General features: G+C 39.7%; 1 protein-coding gene across 3 annotated transcripts; it reads left to right on the forward strand.

Annotated features, from left to right (window-relative positions):
• The first annotated feature begins 385 nt into the window (after positions 1-385).
• On the forward strand, positions 386-23,899 carry IVNS1ABP (influenza virus NS1A binding protein). Of its 3 annotated transcripts, XR_014025813.1 has the most exons (16): positions 387-959; positions 5,004-5,237; positions 8,766-8,892; positions 9,684-9,853; positions 9,943-10,018; positions 10,842-11,015; positions 12,448-12,573; positions 13,781-13,888; positions 15,338-15,464; positions 16,033-16,257; positions 16,445-16,566; positions 16,863-16,989; positions 17,073-17,204; positions 17,452-17,625; positions 20,800-23,602; positions 23,638-23,899. XR_014025813.1 is itself a non-coding variant. In XM_081322672.1 (15 exons), the coding sequence occupies exons 3-15, from the start codon at positions 8,782-8,784 to the stop codon at positions 21,051-21,053; spliced, it is 1,794 nt and encodes a 597-aa protein (XP_081178798.1). In that variant the 5' UTR covers positions 386-959; positions 5,004-5,237; positions 8,766-8,781; the 3' UTR covers positions 21,054-23,899. The 3 variants fall into 3 exon arrangements, 2 of the variants coding, with proteins under 2 accessions (XP_081178798.1, XP_081178797.1); XM_081322672.1 differs by having other exon boundaries at positions 386-959; positions 10,974-11,015; positions 20,800-23,899; XM_081322671.1 differs by having other exon boundaries at positions 20,800-23,899.
• Positions 23,900-27,468: the final 3,569 nt, after the last annotated feature.

Consider the following 27,468-nt stretch of genomic DNA (forward strand, 5'->3'; position numbering starts at 1 on the left):
CTGCACAAATTTAGAAGCCAACAATGAAAACACATCCTCAGCCTGGGAGCGACGGGGAAACACGCCGAATAGGCGACTGCAATTCCAAGTGGCCCCTTGATACCACAGTAATTAAAATCGCTTCATTTCCCCCCCCCCTTCGAACGGATGGAAAGAGGAAGAACAGCGGCTTCCTCTTTCTCTGAGGAGAATAACACTCTACAACTCGCATACCTTCCCCCCTCCTCCTTCTACTGACCCACTTTATCGCGAGCCGGGTGGATTAGTAAGGAGAGGGGGGAAGAAAGACGAAGGAGGAGCTCCTAGCCGGAACCGTTGCGAGGCGGAACTCTTTTTTTATTACTGCTAAAGTCCAGCCGGCAACCCGCGGAGTGATCTGATTCGTCACACAACGAGCTGTAATCTATCATCTCAGTTAGTGGCGGAGGGTTACCGAATATATATTTAAAAAGTACCCTGCGAGGAGGCGGAGCGCCGAAAACAACGTCTTTTACGCACCTCTCGGGCTCTCGCTGGACTGGCTGCAGAAGGCGGGGAGCCGGAGCGCGATAAAGGTGGCTGCGGTCTTTTTGTCAATCTCTCCCCGCTGGAGAAGAAGACGAAGAAAAAAACACGCGTGCTTGCCTCGTCACGACTGACGTCGGATTTGCTCGTCCTTCCCGCCTTTCGGTTGTTACTGCGCGCCAAGGTCCTCTGCCCTGCCACGCGGAGTCGGTCGGCGAAGGGGAGGCGGAACGAGTTGCGCCCTTCTCTTCCTGCCGCTGCCGTTCCCGTTTTTGTTTTCGTCCCCCACCTCCACGGTCTTTTTTGTCCCTTACTTCTCCCCCCCTTCTCCCGTCTGGTAGTTCCTCTGAGGTGCCACGGTGCGCCCCACGTCTTGGAAGCAGAAGCCTCCTTTCCTTCGCTACAGACTGGACGTTCTCAATATGAACGGTATCGTCTATATTGTGCAATTGCAGGTATGAAAAGGGCAGGCAGCAGGCGATCCATGGCGTCTTTCACAGGCTCCGGTTTAGCGCTTCACCGAAGTCCGTTGCTGGGAGCGCGGTTGGGCTTTTGTCTCCGAGGGGGTAAAAAAAAAATATGTCCGTAGGTTGCAGTCTTGTGCATAGAAGACCACTGATCTCGAGGGAGGTACTCTGGAGCACGCCTGGCCGCGAGTAGCCTTAGAGATGGGAAGAAAAGAAGTGGCAAAGTGGCTGCTTGGAGCATTTTGTAGACTAGAGGCAGTACTCGGGTAACGCACGTGGATTGCTTTGATCCATAAAATGCGCAGTGGAAACGGAAAGGGGTTCTGCTAAGAAAAAAAATGTTTCTGCGTCTAAACTTTATTATGCATAGATTTTATTCCTTTTGGGGGGGGGGTGTTTCCACCTTGATTTTCTTAGCATGATGACCCCTCTCATTCGCTCCAAGGAAAAATTGTCGCTTTTTTAGACTCTGCAGCTTTCTTCTGCCGAGAAATGGAAGAAGCGAAGAGTCTTTGCTGTGTCAGTAATGCCCTTAATTTCAGCATGGATGGTTGCAGTAGTGGGCGTTCCCCTAATCGTGGTGTCATAAATCACAGTAAGAAGGAAAAGTATTTTTATTTGTGTCCGTAAAAAATGTAAAACCAAAGGTCGCTCCGATTTTGTAGCATTAAGTTGAAAGGTTTCATCAGGATTCAATACTGAGTTGCTGAGATGGGATTATTATCCATTGCTTACATTTCTTCCTCAAAAGAATGCAAGGGCAAAAGGATATTCTTCTTTGCGGTCAAATAACCTACGTGATTTAAAATGGGAAGGCTGGTTTGAAATAAAGGCGTCTAAATTCTTGTGTTTTCAGCAAATCTGACTTGTCATCCCTCAAACAATCTTGAAATACAGGTAGAAGTCCTGACCTTTCCCAGAATGATGCACTCATCATACAGAATATTTTTTTCTCATGATTGGCCATGTCTGAAAGCATTGGCATGTGGCAAGCTAAGACATGTTTTTTTGGCTTGTTTTGTCTGGGTTAGGGAGTATCCTTGTTTGAAAGAAAGCAAGAATTGGCAAGGATTTTAGAATTGCAATATTAGAATTGCTAGGAAGTGGGAAAAATAAGCTATAAGGTAAGAATTGTTCATTATTGGTAGCTTTTTTCTTATGCTTTTCCTTTGTTCGTTCTCCACGTTGCTGCATCTTGTTGCCAGCTCATGGGATTGAAAATCCTCTACTCCAATATGCTTCTTGGTGGAAGAAATATGATTGGCTAGTGTGCTTTCTTTTTCAGCCAATTGAAAGATGAAAGCTGTATGATTGAATGTGTGTGTTGCAGAATGTGTGTGTTGCACAGCTGCGGAGTAAGGAGACAGCTTTTATTAGTCTTCCATATCTTAAATTTATTAAATAATTGACTCAAATCTCTTCATGCAGAATGTTTCTGAAATATAGTACGGTATATGGTTATTTCTGGGATTTTAAGTAAGGAAAGTAGTAAACCTTGTGGTCAAAATATAAACCTCGCACAAATATTGGCATTAATTTATGTTGTCATTTGCTTGTTCCTGAATAGTACAACTAAATAGCTGTATTCTGCATTTTAACAAAATCTAGGATTCAAAATACAGGAAGGTTTCTTTCCTTTAAAATTGTTGGGAAAGGCTCTCCATTTAATGAGTTTGTAACTTTCTCTTCACTATAATTTCTCAATCCAAATATTCTGCTTTTTTAAAGTACAGTTTACACACCTGTATCACAGCCCCTCCTCCATGTTAATAACTATTTCTGTGAGGTAGAATTAATAGGGTGAAATATTTATATCAGCTGAACAGAAACCAGAGTGTTGTGAGATGGGAAGAATACATTGTGAAAAAGATAACCCAGCCTTAGTGCTGCTGCTTTAATCAGCATAAATCTAGAAAGGTTCAGTCATAATAATATTATGCTTATTTGGCCTACTTGAGCTAAATTTCACACATTTTGCATAGTTGAAGGGGTTTAAGGAAAGGTATGGTGTACCAATATTGAAAAGCATAGTATATGAACGTCAGGAAGCTGGGATTTTTTCCCCAACTTCCATTACTTTTTATCTCTGCCCTCTTTTACAAAAGGACTAAGGTGCAGTTCTATTCTGCCCTTGAGGACCACCCGGAGGCTTCAGCTGGTGCAGAATGCAGCCGCACGGGTTGTGGTGGGGGTTTCCCGATACTCCCAGTAACACCTCTGCTCTGCGAGCTGCATTGGCTTCCGGTTGCCCTCCGGGTGAGATTCAAGGTGCTGGTGATGACCTATAAAGCCCTAAATGGCTTGGGTCCGGGGTATCTGAGGGAGCACCTGCTGCGGGCATCAAGCTCCCTTCGTCCTGTGCGCTCCCACAGGGAGGGCCTTCTCAGGGTGCCGCCTGCAAAAGATTGCCGGCAGACAATACCCAGGGGGAGGGCCTTCTCTGTGGGTGCGCCTGCCCTTTGGAACCAGCTGCCTGTAGAGCTTAGGACTGCCCCTGACCTTCGCTCATTCCACCGGGACCTGAAGACTTGTCTCTTTGAGCTTTCTGGCCTGGACTGAGAGTTTTAATTGGATTCTAATTGGGATTTTTATGTATTCAAGGTTAATGTAATCATTTTAATTGTTTTTAATTTTTGTAATTGTTGTATTTTTAAAAAAACCTTGTGAACCGCCTGAGTCCTACGGGAGAAGGGCGGTATATAAGTTTAATAAATAAATAAATAAATAAATAAAATTTTTCCTAGGACAGTTAATGCCTTGCTGTTTTATACAGTACTCAACTTTCATCCAGGCTTTTCTTAACAGCATTTTCTCAACATTCTGGCATTGAGAAATTGTTACTGTGTTTAGAAATATTATAATTAGTGATAGTGGTTTTTTTAATCAATTGTGCAACTTTTTCTGACTTTTCTTTGATCTTAGTTGTTAGATGTTTGCCCCCTGTCCCCTGAAGTACATTTTCAGCATAATACCTACTCAGATTTTCACACCTGTAAATAACCACATTTGGTTATTTATCAATTACCGGTATTTTTGAAATTGGATGCAGCATAACTGCACAGGAAGGGATAAAGTTACACAATTGTTTTAAAAAAATATGAAGAATTATTTTTTTATTTCACTTACTGTTGCAGCTGTTAATGCTTGGGGTTTAATTTTTTATGAGATGCATAAATTATGAAACATGCATAGCTTTTCAATTATCATTTGGTTATATAATAACTTTAAATATTTTCATGAATTGGTACATGTCTCTTTCAAGAACATTGTTTAGTAAATCTCATACTTTTTTAAACATCTAAAATGTTACTTGAAAGTTTCTTATGTCATATATATCCGTTCATCCAATTCAAATCAAAGTACTTGTATTACTTCAACCTCAAAGATCATGAAAATTGTACAAAATAATGTGGATGGCAATAGTTATCTTATGGATTTGAATATTTAATTTCTTGAAACTATGCCAGTAACACAAGAGGGAATATATACATGATACAACCTAGCTGAAATGATTAAACTCTAAGTTATTGAAAAATGGTATAGAAATTGGGGAAAATTCTGTCTGCAATTTGGTACATTGAAGAGGCTTGAAAATTATTTGTTTTTGTAGATGTTCATTTAGCCATTTCAAAGTGACTAAGCAACCACATAAATACAATAAACTTTCAGAAAACATAATTTTCAATTCTCTTCAATGTACTGAATTGTAGTGATAGATTTCTTTTCCAGTTTCTATAATGTTTATATAGCAAGTGCTGTGCTGTTTAATCTGACCTGTGCTCAAGTTGATAATTGTAACATATTACATTCTAAAATAGTATTTAGTGATTATAACAGTGATCTAAGATTCAGTTTTCAAGTGGAGTAGCTGTATCTTAAAATGTATACTTACTATAAAATTGTCTCTGGATTTATGTTCACAAGGAAAAAAAGTAACTTTTATAGATCTCTTCAAATAACAACTAGAAAATCTGAATAACATGGAAATTCCAAATTCATTTAATATTTGGGTTTGGGGTTTTTTTGTTTCAGAGTATGATGCATGACTATCACAGAAGAAATTCATGTCTATAGCTTTTAAGGACTTGATTACATCGTTTTAAAGCCTGATAGTTTTGGAGTCAACAGTTTAGAAGTTACAGCTGCATGCATTTTTTCCAAACCAGTGTTCTCCTTAGAAGGAATATAAATTGACATACCCTGTAATAACACACAGTGGATTATTGAAAGTCTCCTAACTCTGAAATCACAGCATAAATCTAACTGGTGAGTTTATTCATTTATATATGCTTGTAAATAGTATTTCATGTGATGTATTGTAAATATAAATCAGTATATATTTAAGTAGATAGACTTTCCCATGTTCTGAAACTAAAGCCAGAGTAAAAAAAGAAAGCAATTACTATACTAGAAAAATGTAAACATCGAACAGAATTTATTTATTTATTTATTTATTTATTTATTTATTTATTTATTTTAATTCCATTTGTATCCCGCCCTTCTCCGAAGACTCAGGGCGACTTACAAGCTTAGCAGTAGCCTTCATTCTATGTATATGCCTGCTTATTAGGGCTTTCACACACCCCACAAGCGGCATTATTACAAAGTCAGCTTAATTGCCCCCAGCAATCTGGGTCCTCATTTTACCTACCTTGGAAGGATGGAAGGCTGAGTCAACCTTGAGCCTGGTGGGATGCGAACCTGCACTAATTGAAGGCAGCTGGTGTTACTTAAGGAGGCATTAGCCCACTGCTCCACCAAGGCTGCATTTAGCTCCAATTGTAATAAAGAAGTTTGCAACAGTGACGAATAAAGAAGTCTCAATAGACAAATAGGAGGACAGTTGCTCATCTCTTTCCCCATCCATGCAAAGAAGATATTCTTCCATGGTTTACTCTTCTTTCTGATCTTGAAAGTAAAGAGGGGACAGCTACTTTAGTCATATGCTACACTCTGAAAAGTCCTTATTGCTGAGGTGGTTACTTTTTCTTGAAAAATAATCATTGAGAGAAAAGATAATGCCAATTTTTGTAATACTGTCATTTGTAAAGCACAACAAATAGTTGCAAAGCTGAAAAGTTTTCATTTTTAAAATTAAAAGGCAAAAGCAAGCATCTTTACAGCTATTATTTTCAATTAAAAGAGAGACATAAAAGCTTTTATTGCCCCTTTCCTCCCCATATTGATTTCCCAATTTATGTTAAGGCAAATTTTATTTTCCTGAAATGAATGCTCAGTTATAATCTCACTTAATTCAGAGGTCAGGATAAATCTCCTAGTTCTTTTTTTTTTTAGTTTGATGTGCCTCCTAGCACATATAGAGGGAGAAAACATTCTGGCCAATGGGCAGAAGGAAGAGCAACAGCAGCAAAAATGTTTGTCCTTTAAATTAGTTTATTTACAGTCAAGGGGAGATACTGATCCAGCTTATCTTTGTACATGGACAGAGATCATTTCTGATATTGATATATTTTTGGTTGGGAGTTGCTCAGACAGTATTTTTTTTAGTTTTCCTCAGTACTTTTTAGTAACCGGCAGTTTTTAGTAACGCACTTATTAGCATCCTTAAGATTGTATTTTTCTGTGTTGACAATTATGTAAAAACATACTTTTCTGATGTTAATGTGCTTATGGCATTTATGCCATAAATTCACACATTAAATATGTAATCCCATGGTACAGATTCAGTATAATGTGGGGGATACCAGAAATTATGAAAGAAGGGAAAAAGAATGTATCTAGTTGAATTAGATGTATCATTTTTGCAACTTGTTGGGTCTATTCAAGAAATGAAAAGAATTTACTGCATAATTCACCACAATGCTTGCCTAGACCTGAATTTTATTATTTTCTGTATAGTTTACACCATTATGGTGTAATACTGGGCAGAGTCTGACGGTGAGAACATGGGTGATCTTGTCGATGTCATCTGGGAGGAGTTCGATCCTGTGACTCCGGAAGAGGTGGACAGGATTATGGGGAGGCTGAGCTCCACCACCTGTTTATTGGACCCGTGCCCCTCCTGGCTGGTTTATTCGGCTCGGGAGGAGACACGAGGCTGGCTCCAGGCAGTGATAACTGCTTCTCTGAATGAGGGTAGTTTTCCCGCCGCCTTGAAGGAGGCGGTGGTAAGACCCCTCCTCAAGAAGCCTGTCCTGGACCCAGCTGTTTTAAACAACTTTCGTCCAGTCTCCAACCTTCGCTTTCTTGCGAAGGTTGTTGAGAGTGTGGTGGCGCAGCAGCTCCCTCTGTTCCTGGAGGAAGCTGATTATCTAGACCCGTACCAATCGGGCTTCAGGCCTGGGTACAGCATGGAGACGGCATTGGTTGCGCTGGTGAATGATCTCTGGCGGGCTCGGGACAGGGGTTGTTCCTCTGTCCTAGTCCTATTAGACCTCTCAGCGGCTTTTGATACCATCGACCATGGTATCTTGCTGCGGCGTCTCAGGGGATTGGGAGTGGGAGGCACGGTTTTACAGTGGTTCTCCTACCTCCTGGGACGTTCGCAGTCGGTGTTGGCAGGAGGGCAGAGGTCGGCCTCGAGGCCTCTTGTTTGTGGAGTGCCTCAGGGGTCGGTCCTCTCACCTCTCCTGTTCAACATCTATATGAAGCCGCTGGGTGAGATCATTCGTGGTTTTGGGGTTGGGTATCATCAATATGCTGATGATACCCAGCTTTTTATCTCCACCCCAAACCACCCCAGTGATGCCCTCTCTGTGATGTCCCGTTGCCTGGAGGCGATCCGGGTCTGGATGGGGAGGAACAGGCTTCGGCTCAACCCTGACAAGACTGAGTGGCTGTGTGTGCCAGCGTCTCGCGAAATTCAGAATATTCCATCGTTAATTATGGGGGGTGAGATATTACCCCCCATAGATAGGGCTCGTAACTTGGGTGTCCTCCTAGATTCACAGCTCTCCTTGGATGATCATATAGGAGCTGTGACTAGGGGGGCCTTCGCTCAGGTTCGCCTGGTGCGTCAGTTGCGGCCCTATCTAGACCGGGATGCCTTGCGCACAGTCACTCATGCACTCGTGACCTCCCGTTTGGACTACTGCAATGCTCTCTATATGGGGCTGCCCTTGAGGACTACTCGGAGGCTCCAGCTGGTGCAGAATGCAGCCGTGCGAGTGGTGGTGGGGGCTTCCCGATACTCCCATGTAACACCTCTACTCCGTGAGCTGCATTGGCTTCCGGTTGCCCTCCGGGTAAGATTCAAGGTGCTCGTTACGACCTATAAAGCCCTAAATGGCATGGGTCCGGGTTACTTACGGGAGCATCTGCTGCCGGCATCAACTTCCCTTCGTCCAGTGCGCTCCCACAGAGATGGCCTCCTTAGGGTGCCGTCGGTCAAAGAGTGTCGACTGGCGACCCCCAGGGGGAGGGCGTTCTCTGTGGGTGCGCCAGACCTTTGGAACCGTTTACCGGTGGAGCTCCGGACGGCTCCCGACCTTCGCTCCTTCCGACGTGACCTAAAAACATATTTATTTGAACAAGCCGGCCTGGTCTGATGGGTTTAGGGGTATTTTAACGTCTTGTATTAATCTATTGAATTGGGCTATTGTATTTAATATTTCTTTTAATTTTTATATATTGTATTTTATTGTATTGCCCTGTACACCGCCCTGAGTCCTTCGGGAGAAGGGTGGTATAAAAATTAAATTATTATTATTATTATTATTATTATTATTATTATTATTATTATTATTATTATGCATAATTTTAAGATGGGCTTGTGTAAAAGAACTGTGATTATAGTAGTTTATATTAAATATCGCAAGCTGTTCTTTGTTTCAGCCACAGAAACAGCAAAATGATTCCTAATGGGTATTTGATGTTTGAAGATGAAAACTTCATCGAATCGTCTGTTGCCAAGTTAAATGCTTTGCGCAAAAGTGGCCAATTTTGTGATGTTAAGCTTCAGGTAGAGTGTGCCTGCTAATGCTGAGTTTCTAAAATATTCATAAATATTTTAAAGTAAGGATATCTATTTTGGTAATTTTATTTCAAAGATAGATACAGGTCTTCAACTTACAGCTGGTTGCTTAGCAACCTGTTGAAGTTACAATGGACCTACCTGGGAGGGGTACCTACAAACCTGAATTTGAAGTTCCGATGGTCAGGCCTATAGTCATATGACCACATTTCAGCTGCTCAGTATCTGGGCTGCATTTGTGGCCATTTGCAGCTTCCTGGGGTCACATGACCACAATTTAGAAAAGTTTTGCCAAAAACGTGAATTTACTTCCATTTTTCAGCCAAACCAACCCATTGTGAACTATGGCTTCACTTAATGGCCATGGTGGTCATTGGTTAAGCAATGACCATTGAAAAAAATTAGGTCAGTCACATGGGTGACCGATTTACAACCTTGAATGGCAGGCTCCGTTACAGTCATGACTCAAGGACTATAATAAGACATTAATAAAGTGGCCTTTTATTGCATATTGTGAGATCCATTCACACTACTTGGAGGTTATTTTTACGCCTCTTTCAGTTTTCTAATTATGATCATGATTGGTCCCAAGTCTTAATTAAAATTTGTGTTTATGATAGAATTGTTTTAATATTTTTAAATCAAGAAGAAATAAAAGTGCTTTGCCAAGTGTTCTGGTATATCCTGTACCACTCAAATTATAGTTACTCTTAACAGTTTTATAATTTGGTGAATAGTTTCTATTTCAAATTTAATAACAGGCTTTTATTTTAATGAAGGTCTGTGGACATGAAATGTTGGCTCACAGAGCAGTACTAGCCTGCTGCAGTCCTTATCTTTTTGAAATCTTCAATAACGACAGTGATTCTCATGGCGTTTCTCACGTGAAATTTGATGATCTTAATCCAGAGGCTGTTGAGGTCTTGTTAAATTATGCTTACACTGCTCAGTGAGTGATCCTTTTTCTATATTTCAAATATTTTTTACTTTATACTCTGTCCAGAATAAATCAGAACAATAATTATATCATTTTAATAGATTAAAGGCCGATAAAGAACTGGTCAAAGATGTGTACTCTGCAGCTAAGAGGCTGAAGATGGAGAGAGTCAAACAGGTATAATGGGGTTTTGGCAGATAGCAAAACTTGAACGACTTGCCTGAGTTCAGAGGCTGAGCACGTTCAGGCTTAGTTAGCATTCACCATAGGAAACTTCTAGGGAATGCTGAAGCTGAAATATAGACTAGGAAATTGGTTAACCATTTCTGTGGTGATACCAGGATACACAAATATATCCATGAATGCCCAAAGAATTGAACTAGGTCATACCTTAAAATGTAAAAACTGAACACTTTTTCAAAGTTAAATAGTATGAATAACTGCTGGCACACTGTTACACTTCAGTTCTAGGACCAGTTTCATATAATACATTTTTATTAACTTTTAAGAAGTTATTTTCTTGTACTCAAAAGATATACCTAATAGACAAACTGGACACTAATCATAATTACACATAGCAACAAAACGAAAATAAAAGTCTGTAGCGCACATTGTTAAAACATCCATAAGAAGTCTCTCGTAATCATAGTAAAATCATTTAAATCATTTAGAGACAATGTAGCCAAAAATAACTTGAAATGTATTGTGTAGCATTCAGGTCAGCAAATTAAAATATCTTGTGCATGTTTTAATTATTTAAAAATATTTTTATTAAACAGTTTGGGAAAAATATATTCAAAATGAAAAAAGTGGGCAAGAGACTAAGATACAGGGGGGGCAGTATCATACAAGGGTGGGTTTTTTTGTAAATTGATTGTAGATATGTCATTTTAAAAACCAAACTACAGAATACAGACTAGGGATCTGGTAAAATCTGAAACAATGAAGTTGCAAACTACAATATATCGTAATTGTATACTTTTTTGTGTGGGGGGGAAAGGTTTGTGGAGATTATTTGCTGTCCAGGATGAATGTTGAAAGTTGCATCTCTTATCGGAACTTTGCAAGCAACATGAGTGATTTACGATTACTGAACAAGATTGATGGTTACATTCAAGAGCATTTGTTGCAGATCTCTGACCAAGAGGAATTTCTCAAACTGCCACGTTTAAAGGTACTTATCCCATTTCCTCCTTCCCCATCCATCATCTTGTTAAGTTTTTCACATAAATATTAATTGCTTCAGTTAAGTGTTCCAGGTTGACAAATAACCTATCTAGTACCAGGGACATACATAAGCATTTAAATTTTTATTCAATTATGACACCATTTGGAAGTAAATAAGTATACTTTTAGCAGCATTCTTTCTCTAATTAAAAAAAATAGTTGCATGAAAGTCACCATGCACCTACTTAGCACAGTTGGGAATATTGATTGCACAAACTTGTAATCTTAAACAATTTGCAGATACGCAGTTTTGTAACAATGCCACCTCAGCAAGAAAAGATAACAAGCATGTTTAGTATAGATTTTCCCAAGCCATTTACTGTTGCTCGCTGTGACATACAAGCCCAGAATTCAGGTCATTTGCACAATGATAACAGTGAAATTCACTAACATCTTATAACTTGAGCATATCTTTTAATTAGTTTAGCCAATTTCTCTTTTATTTCCAGTAAACCCTAACTCTTTCCAAACCTCCTCTATTATTTTTAGTATTTTCAGTACTTTTTCTCTCTTGGCAGATACAATTTCTTCCACATTTATCATACCTTCATTAGTTATAGTATATCCATGCTAGGCCTCCCAGGACCGCCTCCTCCACTCCCTGAGACATCCCACACACTGCTTAATGACTTGTGTAAATGCTTAATGACCATATAGGCAATTGCCAGGATTGCAGTCATTGAACAAAGCAGTCACATACTATCTCACTTAACAACTACAACAACTTACAACTGAAATTCCGGGCTCAGTTTTCCTAACTGAAGGACTACTAGAAATAGATATAGATTAAAACAGCAAATAGCAATTCATACCACATCATAGATGAAAACCACCAAGGGCTTAAGAGTTGAGAAAGACTAACACAATTTTTATTTATTATTTTACTTTAACTGTTCACAGAAGACTAAAATATATTGTTCAAAATCTTTGACATAGCTTGTTCTGAATGATTCAGTACAATAGCCATAGAGTGCTAAGTTTCATTACTGCTTTTTATTTTGAAATATCTTCTAGGTTGTATCTTTTGAGATAGCAAGTATGTGCTGTCATTTATTAGCCACATTTCTAGCTGGTTCATGGTAAATCTGAATTTGGCAAGAAATCTCATATCCTTCTATACTGCCTGTGTTCAATGCAAAAAAGATACCCATGCTCGATTGCTAATTGCTATTTAGATTACATTGATAACTTTCTTCCCTGTTGAAAATGTGAAGTCTGTATATGTTCTGTATTATACAAAAATATATGTAAAAGTATAGCCCATCAAAAATGAAGAAATCTTTATCACATTTACAATGTTTGGGGTTGTAGGCTCTCTTAACTAGTGTGAATTTAGGGTTGATTTAGTGGCCACAGTGTGTTTTTCTTTTTTATTTCAGCTGGAGGTTATGCTTGAAGATAATGTTAGCTTGCCCAGCAATGGCAAGCTGTACACAAAGGTAATCAACTGGGTACAGCGCAGCATTTGGGAAAACGGAGACTGTCTTGAAGATCTGATGGAAGAGGTCAGTTTTAAGAACATGAGATTGGACCATCTTTACCTACTACATTTTTCTGAAATTAAGGATGATCCCTTCTTTTTTTTGTGTCTTTTAAAACAAAGCTATGAAGAATTTAAATTTTACTATAGGTATCCCTAAGCTGAGAAACTAGGGGGGTTTCAGGTGAGCTGCTTAAACTACTGTTCGAGCTGGTCTTCTGTGTTTGTCACAGTTTTCTTTACACAACTTCAAATAAAGCAGTTGTCTTCATTTTAAATTTGGGGAGGTGGTTTGAAACTTGCTTTGTTCTTAATGTATTCTTTTTACAGGTTTTACTTAAAGAGAGAAAATAGGCCAAAGGTTCTAATGGTTGTTCCTCCCCATTGATTTATCTCCCCATAGGTTTATTAACAAAACTAGGATACTCATCGCTGAAGGACCATAGAAGAAACTTCAAGTGTAATGACACGTAAAGAAGCAGCAGTTCTGCCCCAGTTCTCCTATGAAAATTCGCTGTGGGCAGAGAACGATGATGATGTTTAATGGTGTTTACTTCTTTACAGGATATTTTAACAATTGAAAAGTTTTGTATAATTAAATAGCCTAATTCATGAACATAACTTCAACCATTTGGGTTAAAAATGAAATGCACTGGAGATTCACATTTCAAATTGTCTGGAGAAATTTATTTAGTTGCCATCAGAGGGAAGCCTTAATTTCCAGAGCAATTGTTTGCTGTTCTTCTTTTATACCTGAGAATCTCAGTTATATAATCAAATTTCCCTTATAGTATTAATACATTTAATCTGAGATGTAGTAATGTGCGACAGAAGTTCCTGAAATGAAAAGTTCCATTATCTTTTTTGAATTCCCTTTTATAAAACATAAGTGTTTGATTTACATATTTCAAAACTGATTTGCAAAAAGAAATTTGTACAATTTATTCTGAAAGATAATGTACATTATACTTGTTGTACATTTGGATGTTTATGACACAAGGAATATAGAAGTCAAGAAGATTTCTTTTGAGCTGTGAAAACAAGGATCCTTTATCCAGTGTCTGAAGATCTGTCGTCATGAGAAAAATCTTTTTTAAAAAAAAATGCCGTTCTGCTAGATGGAGAGAAGATCAGGCTGCACTCCTGGAATCCTTATGAAGTTTCTATACAATGTACCATTAGTTAAGCAGCAATGGAGACTATAGCCAGATTGCTGTTCTATTGTTTTGCAGGTGCAAACGTTGTACTACTCAGCTGATCACAAGCTGCTTGATGGAAATCCACTAGATGGACAGGCTGAGGTGTATGGCAGTGATGATGACCACATTCAGTTTGTGCAGGTACAAAATGCACATGGTCTGAGGTAACCTCAGGTAAAGCTGGGTAGAGTAGTACAACACAACTACAATGTTGTGTATTATAATGAAAATAAGACATTTACAGTTTAGAAGACTAGGGAAATTCATACTTAGAACAGTTGTGTCTTCCTGGCTCATCTAATTTTGAGCTATGCCATAATACATTTAATACATGCTAAATGCTGCGAAACCAAGAATATAATTAGATATTTAACTTAAGCTTCCATGAGATAGAAAGATAAATGCTGAGAAGATGAATGTGGCAGAACAAGTCTCCCCTTTTCTCAAGAGTTCAGGAGAAAAGAACTGGGGCAATTCAGAAGTACTGGAGAATAGAACATGTTTCTGTCACAGGTGGCTAGGTATCAAATCGTAACATAATTTTGAAATCCTGGTGTAAACAATGGGCGACTTGAGCAAAAAGGTTTGTCATTGCAGGAATAAATTACGTGTTCTAGATAAATATGGCAGAAAGTAGTGGGAAAGTTTGTTTCATTTCATGACAATCTTGTTTTCTGGACTTGGTAATAAAGTTATTTTTTCACATTTCAGTTAAGTATGAAACAAAATTCATGAACAGTTAATTATGAGTGATTTCTGAATTTACAAGAATTAGAATGAGATGATATTAGTTTCTTGGCCATTTAGTAAGTTTTTCACTAGCATTTAATATTTGAAGAGAGTAAAGGGTGTTAACATGCATGTCGAATTCCACTGAATTTAGTGCAGAGAAGTAAAAAGAAAAGGTTAGGATATTAAAATAAGCAGTCATGAAAAATATGGAGAAATAGAAGAAATAGAAACAGGAGAAAGGGAAATAGGAAGCTGTATTATAGAATAACTTTATTCTAAAAAAATAGATCCCCTAATCTTAGCTGATAAGTTTTACAGGCAATAAGGTGGGAAATTTATGTTAGTGAGAAAATGGTGCAGTAGGTAGGTTTAAACCATTTAAAAGTAAAAATAATATAGATTTAAAGTAGGTGATTTATATAGTAATAAAATATGTAATTTAGTTAGATTGGGTTTGTGAATGGTGAACCAATGGCTTTTATCATGTATGAATAAAGTTTGTGATACCTTGAATTTGGTAAATGCTGACTTGATGTAAGGAATAAAATTATTTCATTTGAAATTGGATTATCTGTCCTAAAATCCAGAGTTGATATACTTTGGAAGAGTGCAAGGAATTGTATTTTTTAATGGAAAGTAGATCTGTGAAGTTGAGGATAGTAACTGATTAAATGGAGGAGAACATTATTTTGTGGATAAACGAAGCATTAACTGTTTCATCTTGCTGTGTTCACCAATTTACCTGTGTAGCTGTGCTATTGGATGAGGCTCCACAGCAATAAAAATAATTCTGAAAACAAAGGCAGAGCAAATTTTGCTCTTTGGCTAGGTTTCTGTAGCTGCCTTTTGATTTTGCAGAAAAGGCCACTCCGTGAGAATGATCTCAAGCAGTTAAGTAGCAGTTCTTCTGGAAATCTTTCACCAAATGCAGCAGTGCAGAATCTTAAACACGAGTGGAAAATTGTTGCTTCAGAGAAGACCTCAAGTAAGCCAAAGTTTGTTGTTGCCGATTTTACTCTAGATTATTTCATTCATGTTAAACAGAAGTAGTGGGAGGAAGCAAACAACTATCCATGTACATAATAAGAGATTCTTTTTCCTTGAATAATTTAAAGGTATTTAGAATTACAACACATTAGAGAGAAGGATGTGAAAACCTTGATGTAGTGCAGGGGTGTCAAACTCAATTTCATTGAGGGCTGCATCAGCATTGCGGTTGCCCTCAGGGGGCCGGGCGGGTGTGGCCTGGGTGGGTGTGGCCTACTGGGTGGGTGTGGCTAGAGTGCGTATGGCCTACTGGGTGGGCGTGGCCAGCTACATCGTTGGCATCAAGGGTGCCTATGGGGGCCTGGGCAGGGGTGGGACAGATCTGAGGGTCTCTGGCAGGAGGAGGGTCTCTGGGCCAGGGCCAAAGCAGTGGGGGCCGTTCCCTCACTGTTTCCAGGATGGCTTCGCGGGCCGCATGAAACCACTTCACGGGCCGGATCTGGCCCCGGGCCTTGTGTTTGACATGTCTGGTGTAGTGGAATTGAAATGTATGTTTTGCTTTTCAGATAACACCTATTTGTGTCTTGCTGTTCTGGATGGTGTCTTTTGTGTGATATTTCTTCATGGTCGTAACAGTCCACAGAGTTCCCCAATTAGTACTCCACGATTGATGAAAAGTTTGAGTTTTGAGGTTCAACCAAACGATCTTATAGAAAAGGTGATGTCTCCTATGCAGTATGCTCGATCTGGATTGGGAACAGCAGAACTTAACAGCAAGCTGGTTGCTGCAGGTAACACCATAATACTTATACCTCCACTGAGCAATATGTTGCTCTTCAACTCTTGGAACTGGAGATATCCTGGCTAACAGCAAGTTCGAGTTCATAAAAATTTGGAGGGTAACACATTGTCTAAGCTTTTTAAACAGTATTTCACTAATCCGAGAATACATCTTCCGTATGCTCTTTTTACAACAAGGTGGCTACAACAGACAAGAATGTTTGCGCACTGTGGAATGCTACGACCCACAAACAGATTGCTGGTCTTTCATTGCACCAATGAGGACTCCAAGAGCTCGATTCCAGATGGCAGTTCTGATGGTATGTTGTGAAGTAAACAGTCATGGTTACATCTGTTCATTTCCCTGCTGAAACCTGTTTTAACAATTGCAGCATGTTAGCTTAGGTGGAGGTAGGAAAGTAGGATTCTCGAGTGGGAGGGGATCAATATTGCAGGGGAATATTTTATCTTGGGCTTTGAGATAAGCCTTTAATACTAGGCCATTATGCTCTTAGTGGTTTTCATTGTACTGATTTAAAAGCCTCTATTAATGCACAGATTTAGAGATAATATAATTTAAAAGATCATCTCAACAACATGTATTTCTACAACTCAGGGACAGCTGTATGTTGTTGGTGGATCAAATGGACACTCTGATGATTTAAGTTGTGGGGAGATGTATGATCCCGAAATAGATGATTGGATTCCAGTTCCGGAATTGAGAACTAACCGTTGCAATGCAGGTAGATATCTGTTCATGCTCTATAAAGCTACCTATTTTAAAACTTGCAAATTGTAACTTCTTCTTTTCCTTTTGGATGAACAGGAGTATGTGCACTGAATGGAAAACTGTATATTGTTGGTGGGTCAGATCCTTATGGACAGAAGGGATTAAAAAACTGTGATGTCTTTGATCCTATAACAAAATCTTGGACAAGCTGTGCTTCGCTAAATATCCGTAAGTTCATAATCTACATTTTGGAGTGATTTATTTTCTCTTCTTGCAGATTTTACTTGTTTTGCCTGTAGAAGGTATCAGAATTTACCAATGGCATGTTTATGCACCTAAAAATTTAATCTAGGAAAAACTATATGCTGCAAGTAAAATAAAATAAAGCTGAATTTACCAGAATGCTTAAGTGACAGAATCTTAGACAAGAATCTAGATGCTAAAATAGTTTTTTTTCCTCCTTTGGTCTTTATAGGTAGACACCAGTCTGCTGTATGTGAACTTGGTGGACATTTGTATATCATTGGAGGAGCTGAGTCTTGGAATTGCCTTAACAGTGTAGAATGTTACAATCCAGAAAACAATACTTGGACGCTAATTGCATCAATGAATGTGGCTAGGCGTGGAGCTGGTGTTGCTGTTCTTGACGGTAAGCTCATGGTATTGGAGAAATACTATAAATTTTGGCTTTAACAATTGTTTAATGCCTGGGATTTGTGAGCATGCAGCATCGCTTCCATATTATTTTAGTCAGCCTCTGTACTACAACATCAAGTTGAATATAGATAGATACTTCAGATACACTGGCTTGTTACACAGATAGGAAGTATAGAGTGCACGTGTATATGTGCATATATATGATTGAAAAATCTGAAAATCAAGCTACTTCAAATTGTCTCTTCACTACAAAAATGAAACTTGAAAAAAAGTATTTCCTACTTATTGCCATTCAGAGATCTATACTTGTGATATTAATGAGATATACCTGAGTAGGATTCCATGTAGCAGTGGAATAAATTGCAGGATAAACTATTTTGTGTGTTAACTGTTGCATGTAACAAAACATTTGCATTTAAGTAATCCATATCTTAACGCAAATGCTTTTATTTTGGAGTGCCTTGTTCCATGCACTGGTGAAATATGCCGCTTTGCTCTTGGCAGAAATGGCTTTATAGGAAATAACTGAAGGTATCAGAGCTTAGTGTAGGGATTTGGTGGGATATGTTGCACCAAGAAAATCGGTAGCTGATGGGAAGTAATAAACTAGGGCATCAGCTGCTATGGAGAAGGAGGAAAGATCTACGGAGAGAAAAAAGTCCATGGATCAATAGGTTATGCCACGGGTCAGCAACCCGTGGCTCCAGAGGGGAGCCACGGGGAAAAAAAACTTAAGAATTGATTGGTTGAAGTTCCTTGGTTTGTGGGACTGCCCACAAACCTCTTTTCTTCGGACTGCACGTGGCAGCAGTGGAGGAAGAGACGGGAGGACTGCTAGAAAGGTGAGTGGGTTAGTCAGATGGGGTAGGGGGAGTTGTTTCTGACCAGCATATGGAGTCTCGGGCGCTGCCAGACCCCCTTCTTTTCCCCCTTCTCTCTCTCTCTCTCTCTCTCTCTCTCTCTCTCTCTCTCTCTCTGTGTGTGTGTGAGAGAGAGAGAGAGACCATTCCATTGGTTTACCAGCGAGCCACCACCTCATCTCCTGCCCTTGCTTCCTCTCCTGTGAAGACATGTTTGCATCTCTCTCTGCCACTCAAAGCCATCCTGCAGCTCGATCCTTGAAGCGGTTTCAATCGGCCCCAATCAGCCCCTTCGTTGCCAAGCATCCCCATGGAAGTCAATGGAGGTCCGCGGTGCCTCAAAAGGCCAGCCACGGTGCCTCCAAGTCTTGGTTTTACCAGTGAGCCACCACCTCCTGCAGCTCCACACCACCTTCCACTCTAAACCGCAGCCTGCGATTATTCCTCTTCCCACAGCTGCCACGCCAGTTTGTCACTCGCCCTGTTGGTGCCACAAACCATGGGGACACCTCACCCCGGCGTCGCTTGCCCGCCTCCACTGGCTCCTCTATGCTCCGGCTGTGCCGACGATGTCAGAGCCATACTGAGCCGCTAGTTGACTTTGGGGGTGTCCCAGAGCTGGATCAGCCAATGGGCCGCAGTCTGCAGCTTATTGGGCTTCCTGGCGGCAGCCATGTCCCACAGGGGAGGTCTGGTAGGGAGGCAGCGGTCCAGTGTTGTTTCCCCCCCCTCCTGTGTGTGTGTGTGTGTCGGACCCTCGGAACGTCTGGTAGGGAGGCGGCAGTCCGGTGTTGTTCCCCCCCCCCGTGTGTCGGACCCACAGGGATCGACACACAGATGCAAATGTGTCTCCACAGGAGAGGCAGCAAGGGCAGGAGATGAGGTGGTGGTTCGCTGGTAAACCAACAGACTTGGAGGCGCAGCAGCTAGCCTTTTGAGGCGCCGTGGACTTCCATTGACTTCCATGGGGACACTTGGCAATGAAGGGGCCAATTGAAACCACTTCAAGAATCGAGCTGCACGATGGCTTTGAGTGGCAGAGAGAGAGACAGAGATGCAAACGCCTCTCCACAGGAGAGGCAGCAAGGGCAGGAGACGAGGAGTCAACCTATGTCTGTGCACACAGAGACACTTAAACGGAGACTTCCAAACCTGACACATGGATGTCTGCAAGTGGTCATTGGAAAAAGGGGGAAAAGAGGGCATGACTAAGACCCCCACTTTTCCCTTTCCTTCCTCCTCTTTGGCAGTGTTGACTTCTGCTCCTCCAATCCTGGCTGCTCCTCGTGGTCCCTGCCTGCCAGTCACTGTATTCGACTTTTCTTTCATTTGCTTGGACTGGGGAGAGAGGCGCTCCCCCACTTCTTTCCACTCCCACCGCGGTGATTTCTGAGAGTGGGCAGCAGCTGCCTGCTGGGCAAGTCCTGAAAGCTTTCTTCCTCTCCCCAATCTTGCCTTTCTTGCTCCCCCTGTGATGTAGGCGTCTGCTGGGTTTCCTCAACCTCCCCCCCATTTTATTTTAATCCCACCACTGCCTCCCTCTTTTGCAAAGCCTCGGAAGATTTGCTGCAGCAGCTCCTTCTCCAGGAACCTTCGCGCCAAAAGGTGGAAAGAAGAAAGTACCAGAGAGGGAGAGTGCAGGGTGGGGGGAGAGCAGTCTTTTCCAAGGGGAGGAGAAGCCAGGACAGCGGAGCCATCCATACCAGAGCTGGACAGGGGCAGGGCCGGTGCATGTCTGCATGTCTCGACTTAGGCTCCACTCTTCAATCAAGCCTGCTGTTCTGCGCGCGCATCCGTGCACACATTTTGCAGCTCCCAGTTTTTTTCTTTTGTGAGGGAAACAGGTCCAAGTGGCTCTTTCAGTGTTTCAGGTTGCTGACCCCTGGGTTATGCTGTACTGGGAGCAGCTTAGCGGGAGGGAAGAGGAAGACAACACAAATTGGCCTTACCTATTAATAGGATATTTAGCCCAATTTCAGAACAGCTAAAGCAGGGCTTTTTTCCTCATAGAATACTCAGAATAGAGTTTTGGCACCTTTTTGGGATGGAACCTTGTAGGGTAGGCAAGGTGGGTTGTATGACGTGTGAGTTCCGGCACCTTTTTCTTTTACAAAAAAAGCACTGATCTAAAGTATTCCAAACTGACTGACCTAAAACAATTTGGCAGGACTTAGTTTGTCCAAGGTTCAAAGAAAACTACATTTTTTAGGTATTAAGCTTTTTTTGGTGGACAATTGAGATTTTGCATCTTTGGGAATTTATTGGGACACAAGTTCTTCAAATTTCTATTCTTATTTGCTTCCTAGGAAAACTTTTTGTTGGTGGTGGCTTTGACGGCTCACATGCAGTCAGCTGTGTGGAAATGTATGACCCTGCTAAGAATGAGTGGAAGATGATGGGTAGCATGACCACACCAAGAAGCAATGCTGGTTTTGCAACAGTGAACAATACTATCTATGCAGTGGGAGGATTTGACGGCAATGAGTTTCTAAACACAGTTGAAGTCTACAATTCAGAATCCAATGAATGGAGCCCCTACACAAAAGTCTACAAGTTCTAATTTCCTTAAAACTAACAGGCTTAGTGGTGTAATTGTTTTAGTAGAGGTACACATGTGAATAAGGTGGGAGGGAAGGGTAAAAGTTGCCATCAGCAACAAGGCTTTTGCATATTGCATACTATTAATATGCTGTACATATTTTTTTAGAATAAATGAAGGGTGTTGTATGCATTAGAATTTAATTTAAACTTAACATTAGATTTTTCTGAGATAAGAATGTAAGTTGATGGCATATCATTTCATGAGCATCCCCCAATGTTATGTTTTGCTGATTTGCACAAGCAAATATTTTTATTTTGGAATTGTTTCTGGTGCAGGAAAGAAACAGAAGTCTTCATTATCAGCAATTACTTTATAGGCCTTTTTTCTTAAATAACTGGAATAATCTCAAGCCTTATTTAAATAGCTAAACAGCTTTATTTTTTAAAAAAGCTGACACCTGCCATTTTGACTGCCTTTTATAACTTTTTATATATTAATGGAGCCAGGACTCTTATAATCTTGAAGTGACACGGCATACAAATGTATGATGCAAAGAGACAATCTCAAAATTCATAGACTGGAGTAAGACATTTAATTTACTATCAAAGCTATTAATTTTTTCCCCTGCTTTGATGTTGTATGATCTATTAATACATAATTATTTTCATTATATCTGAATGGAATTTCTGAACATGAGTGTAATATGAGTGAGGAAGCATAACTGAAATTCAGCCAAGGTAGAGGATGTCTTCTGTATGGTTCTTAAATAGTTGTAACAAACATGCAGTTATAAAATACAAAGCAAAAAAAGTGTGCTGTCTTAGAAAGCAAGGTTACCTATCTGAAAAATTATTGTATAAGTTTGTATCTTTCTACTGCAAGCTGAAAACATGCCGTAATATAAATTGTTTTTCATTTCTTTAATAATTATTTGATTCTGATGCTGGAGGGTTAGCAATGCTTGAGGTGTAATATCTTCTTAATATCTTGCTAAGTACTTTAGCATTTAAGAACACAATAGAGCTCTGCTGGATCTTAAGTACAACACTTTCACATTAGTCAACTAGACACCTTTGAGGTGCTTAAAGCAGGAGGTGATCTACCCATATCCTACTATTTCCCCCCCCCCCCCCCCCGGCACCTGATGTTTGAAAGCCTGTTACCCTAACTCAAGAGGTGTTTTAAGATCAATAGCCATTTCTATAAAGTTGTCTAAACTACATTTATAAAGCCATCCAATGTAGTGCCCTTCAGTGGATTTTGAAATAGTACCTTCCACCAAGTTATGTGCTGTGTGAAGTGACTAAACGGTACAGGTAGTCCTTGATTGCAAGTGGCATTCGGCCATAAATCATAGTTATTATGCAAGTCACTCTGTGACCATGCTCAATTTTGCAACCTTTTTTTAGCTGTGATTGGTAAATGAATGCCATGGCATTGAACAGGCCCGTTGTACCTGATGGCTGTTTTTTTGCCAGAAATCATAAGTAAACAACTTTCTGGCTAAAAAAGTCAGAAATCACAGTCATATGACTGCAGAATCCTATAAAATGCAGGCTGGTTGCCAAGCACCCAAAATGCTATCTGACTGCAGGGAGAAATCCACCATCGGAATTTTAAAACCAGGTTGCAAGTCACTTTGGAGAGGTGTATTGTAATTTCAGCCACTAAGCAAGTAGTCATAAATTAAGGACCATCTGTACAGGTGAGTTGTCAGTTTGTTTAACATTGCAGTGTTGATCTTTTATTACTTTCAATCCCTTTAATAACCCCATAGTATGGAATTTGCCTTTCACAACTGCCACCTGAGTTCTGCTATCCATTATGACCCAAAAATCTATCTACTGAATTGTCAAATTCATTCACTGTCATCTAAAACAAGGGTGTGTATGAGTGTGTGTTCTAATGTGTATTATTTTGCAGCTTCTTGAACTGAATGGTATTTGCCATTCATGAAAAAGGTAGTTCCACTCTGAATAGTACCAGCTACAAACATAACCCACTCCTTGTTTGCCTCAAATTTACTTAATGGTCCCAACACAAAAACGTGAAAAGTTCTACATCCTACTTTTTCTCATTTGAGAATGTTAATTTCTTGTTAGCAGTCTACAAAAAGGTAAATCCTTTCAGCCCTTTGGTCATTAAGTTTATAAAGAACCACTGAAGAGGGATTTTCAAAAACTTTGAAAATCAAATGCACTACAGATGGTAACCAAAACTTAAAGGTTGATGAGGCACACTGAATTTTTGTAAAATCCATGTTTCCAGTAAGACTTGATCATCTATGCTCTGTAACAGACATTAGTTGACTAGCCTATAATTTCCCAGATCTCCCCTGGGCTTCTTTCTAAAATTGGTCTGTTGGTTACCTCTCCCTGGCACTAAACTTGGTTTGGCTGGTAAGATCTATTTTTTTTTGCTAGAGCAATTTCCTATCTGATGTCTCACAAGGGCAATCATTTTTAGTAGGCTCCCAATTTGTAATCAAATGTTTCAGATCCTGCAGGCAATTACCTACTGATGTATGCTAAATATGACATTTTCTGTTTCATACTGATTCCACAATGGTTGCATCTTGCTGTAGTTATCAGTGAGATCCAAGGTTGCCTCCACTCTAGTTGGTTTTAAGACCAAACATTCTAAGACAGTTATATCTAGAAAATAATTCATCATACCTGGAGCATGATTTACTTACATGTTCCCTTTTGCATGCATTTCTGATGTATTTTACCATCTCGGCCGTACCCTCAGTATTTTGATCAGGATTCCATTTACATTTGTGACCAGATACTGCCACCCTCAATGATCTTTCAATGTAGCCTATTGTATATTTTACATTCTTGATATAAAGAATTATTCCTTCAGTACTTTACCCTGTTGTAAGATTATATTCAGTGTCAGCATAAGCTTTGTGTTTCACAGGTGCCTTTTATTTCCTGATATGATTATCTATTAACCTTTTTCCAACTTTGTTTTGCCCGCTATACTTTTTACTGATTTATTTACATTCTACTGAGCTGGAAGTGAATCCAGCTTAACATTTGTCCTGCCATTTTTATATTTCCAAGCCAATGAAATTTGCAAAAAATTATGCAAATGGATCTATCAGTTTGCAGGATAACTTGAAAAGGATGGAACAGGATCATATTGAATGTGGTGAAATGCTAGTAAAAGAAATATTTAAAATAAAAATAATTTAGATCAGAGGCTAAGGAGAGGGGGAAAAACCCTCCAAAGCCTATTAATGGTGCTGTGGTTAGAATGCAGTATTGCAGGCTAACTTGGCCCACAGCCAGGAGTTCATTTGGGACAAGCTGAAGGTTGACTTAGCCTTCCATCCTTCCAAGATCAGTAAAACAAGGATCCAGATTGTTGGGGGCAATATGCTGGCTCTAAACTGCTTAGAGAGGGCTGTAAAAGCTCTATGGACCAGTATAAAATTCCAAGTCTTTCTGAGATTCTCAGTTGTCCAGGTCATGGTTGTTCCAAAGGTGCTTTCTTTCAAAAGGCAATGACTTACCTGTTTTGCTTGAAGACGTTTCGCTTCTCACCAAGAAGCTTCTTCAGTTCTGACTGAATGGTAAATCCTTCCATTCCCCATCATTCGGACAGAACTGAAGAAGCTTCTTAGGCGAGAAGGGAAACATTTTCAAGCAAAACAGGAAAGTCGAGTTTCCTTTTGAAAGAAAGCACGTTTGGGATATGTTTGAGTGCTATTGCTATATCTAAGAAGAGGCACTGGACCATGGCTTGTTCTATTCTAAGCCCATCTCTTTTCTTCCTTAATCGTATGACCAAAGCAAAGTTATCTTTAAAGGATTGGAAAGAACTAAGGCCATGTTTTGCATGCTTTCCCTTGTTCGATAGCATGTGCTTGAATTGATGAAACCCATCTCCTTTAGACCTCTGAACTATGCCTGTTTACCTGAACCTGTGCAAAGGAATAACTAGTACTTAATGAGAACTCTACTATAAAGGCAATCCTTTATAGTAGACTGCACTTTTTGCCTCTTACCCAGAATATTTGACTGCAAACATTGGCATTAAATGGCCATCTCCATTTAAACATTCTAATATTTTAAACAGCTTTATCTGAACACTTGGTATCTTGTATGGCATTTAGGACCCTTTGGATGTTCCTAAGTTGCAGCCTCCCAACAGTCACAGTCCGCATGTCCAATAAATGATGTTGCAGTGGGGAATAATTGGAGAATATTTTTCTATTCCTGTTCAATATTATTGCAAGGCATCAATTCACTTCCTGAATAAGACCAGTGACCAAATTATTGTTTGCCTTTCTCCCTTCTCATTGCCTATTGTCCCAATCTGCATTTTCAGGTGATATGTGGTGGCTAAAGCTGCATATGCAGCATCATTTCATAGATGTCTCGATGACCAGTTTTTAGTCAAGCCCCCTTCTCAATCTCCTTCAGCAGCTGCCCCCTTCTCAAGTAATAACACGCCTCCAAAGTTAGCTAGTTACTTCATTTATAGAAAACTTAAGCAAAGGAACAAGTAAACTTCGAAGGAAAGAAATTATTTTCTTGTTGATGCATGATTCTGCAGCTTAACAACGTTAGCTAAAATCCCTGAAAAGGTATTTCTGAGACATGGAACTAAACCATTTTTCTTTAATTTAGAGAGATCCTAGATGGAAAATTCAAGCTTGGCCACTCTAGGTGCTTTTCTTTGTGTTCACTTCCTTAAAAGTTAGATGGCAGCCAGGGAGAAAAACAGTACAATGGGGAGAACTCTTTCAGGGTTAATCTTACTTTCTAGGGAGTGTTGTCTCCTGCGCCTCTTGCTCACAGACTGGGTGGCATACTGACACAAAAATGATACACCATATATTTAGGGATTAGATGTAATAAAATGTGTGAACAAGTCCAGTTAAAAGAAAATTATGTTCCTTGTTCTGGGAAAACAAGTGTTTTGTTTGTTTTGGAAACAACTCGTAATACAGTTTAGACTAAATACAGAAGTCTGAAAGATCAAGGGTCAGGTAAAGGCGGTCATATTCATCCATCTGTGACAAATCCCTAGACTTATTTCCCAGCCACTTGCAAAGAAGTTTCCATGTCTGAACTTGCAAAAGTAGGTGTTTGCAGGTATGGATATGGTAGATTATATTGTTCAGACTGTAAATGTTCAACTTTTTAATTGCTAGGAGGAAACATTTTACTCCAATGATAATGTTTATTATCATAACATGGGTAAGAAAGAGACTGCCCTATAGGGAACCAAATGCAATTTACTGGGGGCAAAGATCTTTACAAATTAAAAGACAATTTCAATTTTTATTTCCACACATGGACATAAAATGAAGACTGAATATGCTGCAATTCAAATAGCAGAATTACTAGACTAGTGCCTAAAAATAAAAATGCTTAGTGGGTACACTATTTATATCCTGCCTTTATTATATTTATGAATAACTCAAGGCAGTGAACCCACACAATACTCTTTCCTATTTTCCCTACAACAACAACCGGGTAAGGTGGACTTAGTTGAGAGAGAGTGACTAAGCTGGCCTTAATGCACGTCTGTCAGAACCCACCCCAATCCACATCTTAGGAAAGAAGAACTCTTGGAGACGAGATTGTCCAAACAGGAACTTTTACTAAAACATGGTTGACAGTGGATAATATAGACAGGATCTGGAAACTGTCTCACAGATCAATACTTTTAAAATGTCCCTGAGTAAAAACCCCTCCCCTCAGTCCATTTGGTCAGTACCGGTTCAGTCAGGTTTCAGGTGTCAAAACCCCTCGTGGGAAAGGAGAAGCCCCACTACATTTGCAACATTATTACTTCCCTTCACATTCCAATCAGAGATACAAACCAGAATCCCCCCTTTCTTTGTTCTTAGTTCAAAGGATCTCTTCCCTGGTCTTTTGTGATGGCTTCCAGGCAGGCTGAATAAACACCTTGCATCTAAGGGATAGGAATGGGCTGTTAACAACCCTGTCTTCTCTTCCCTCCTTGGGAATGGCAGAATCCAGTAAGGGGGTGAGATTTAGATTTGCACAGATAGGGAGTTAGAAATGAAATATAAATGGTTTCTGACAACTTCTCATTTTATAGCCTAGTGCCTTAAATACTAGTAAAACATTTATAAAAATTGTATTACTAAATTGCTGAGAAAATGAAATAACAATACCAAAACACTCCAGTTGTCTACTAAGATACTGAGGATCCATAAGCTGTTAACAAATTATCAAAATAATGTTCTTTCCCTGCTTGGTCATCTTTCAGCTCCATATTTATGTAGAAATATCTAATGGATTTAATAAAAAATGTTCATAAAAGGCAGTATGTTGGCAATTTCAGTTTCAATACCTTTCTCTAAAAACCCCATATATAATAGCAGTTCAATACCTTGGCATACATATACACCAAATAAAGTTATCACATTAGGTGACATTTAAAGATT

This window comes from Vipera berus (genome assembly GCF_964194415.1).
Source record: "Vipera berus genome assembly, chromosome: 3".
Lineage (NCBI taxonomy): Eukaryota > Metazoa > Chordata > Lepidosauria > Squamata > Viperidae > Vipera > Vipera berus.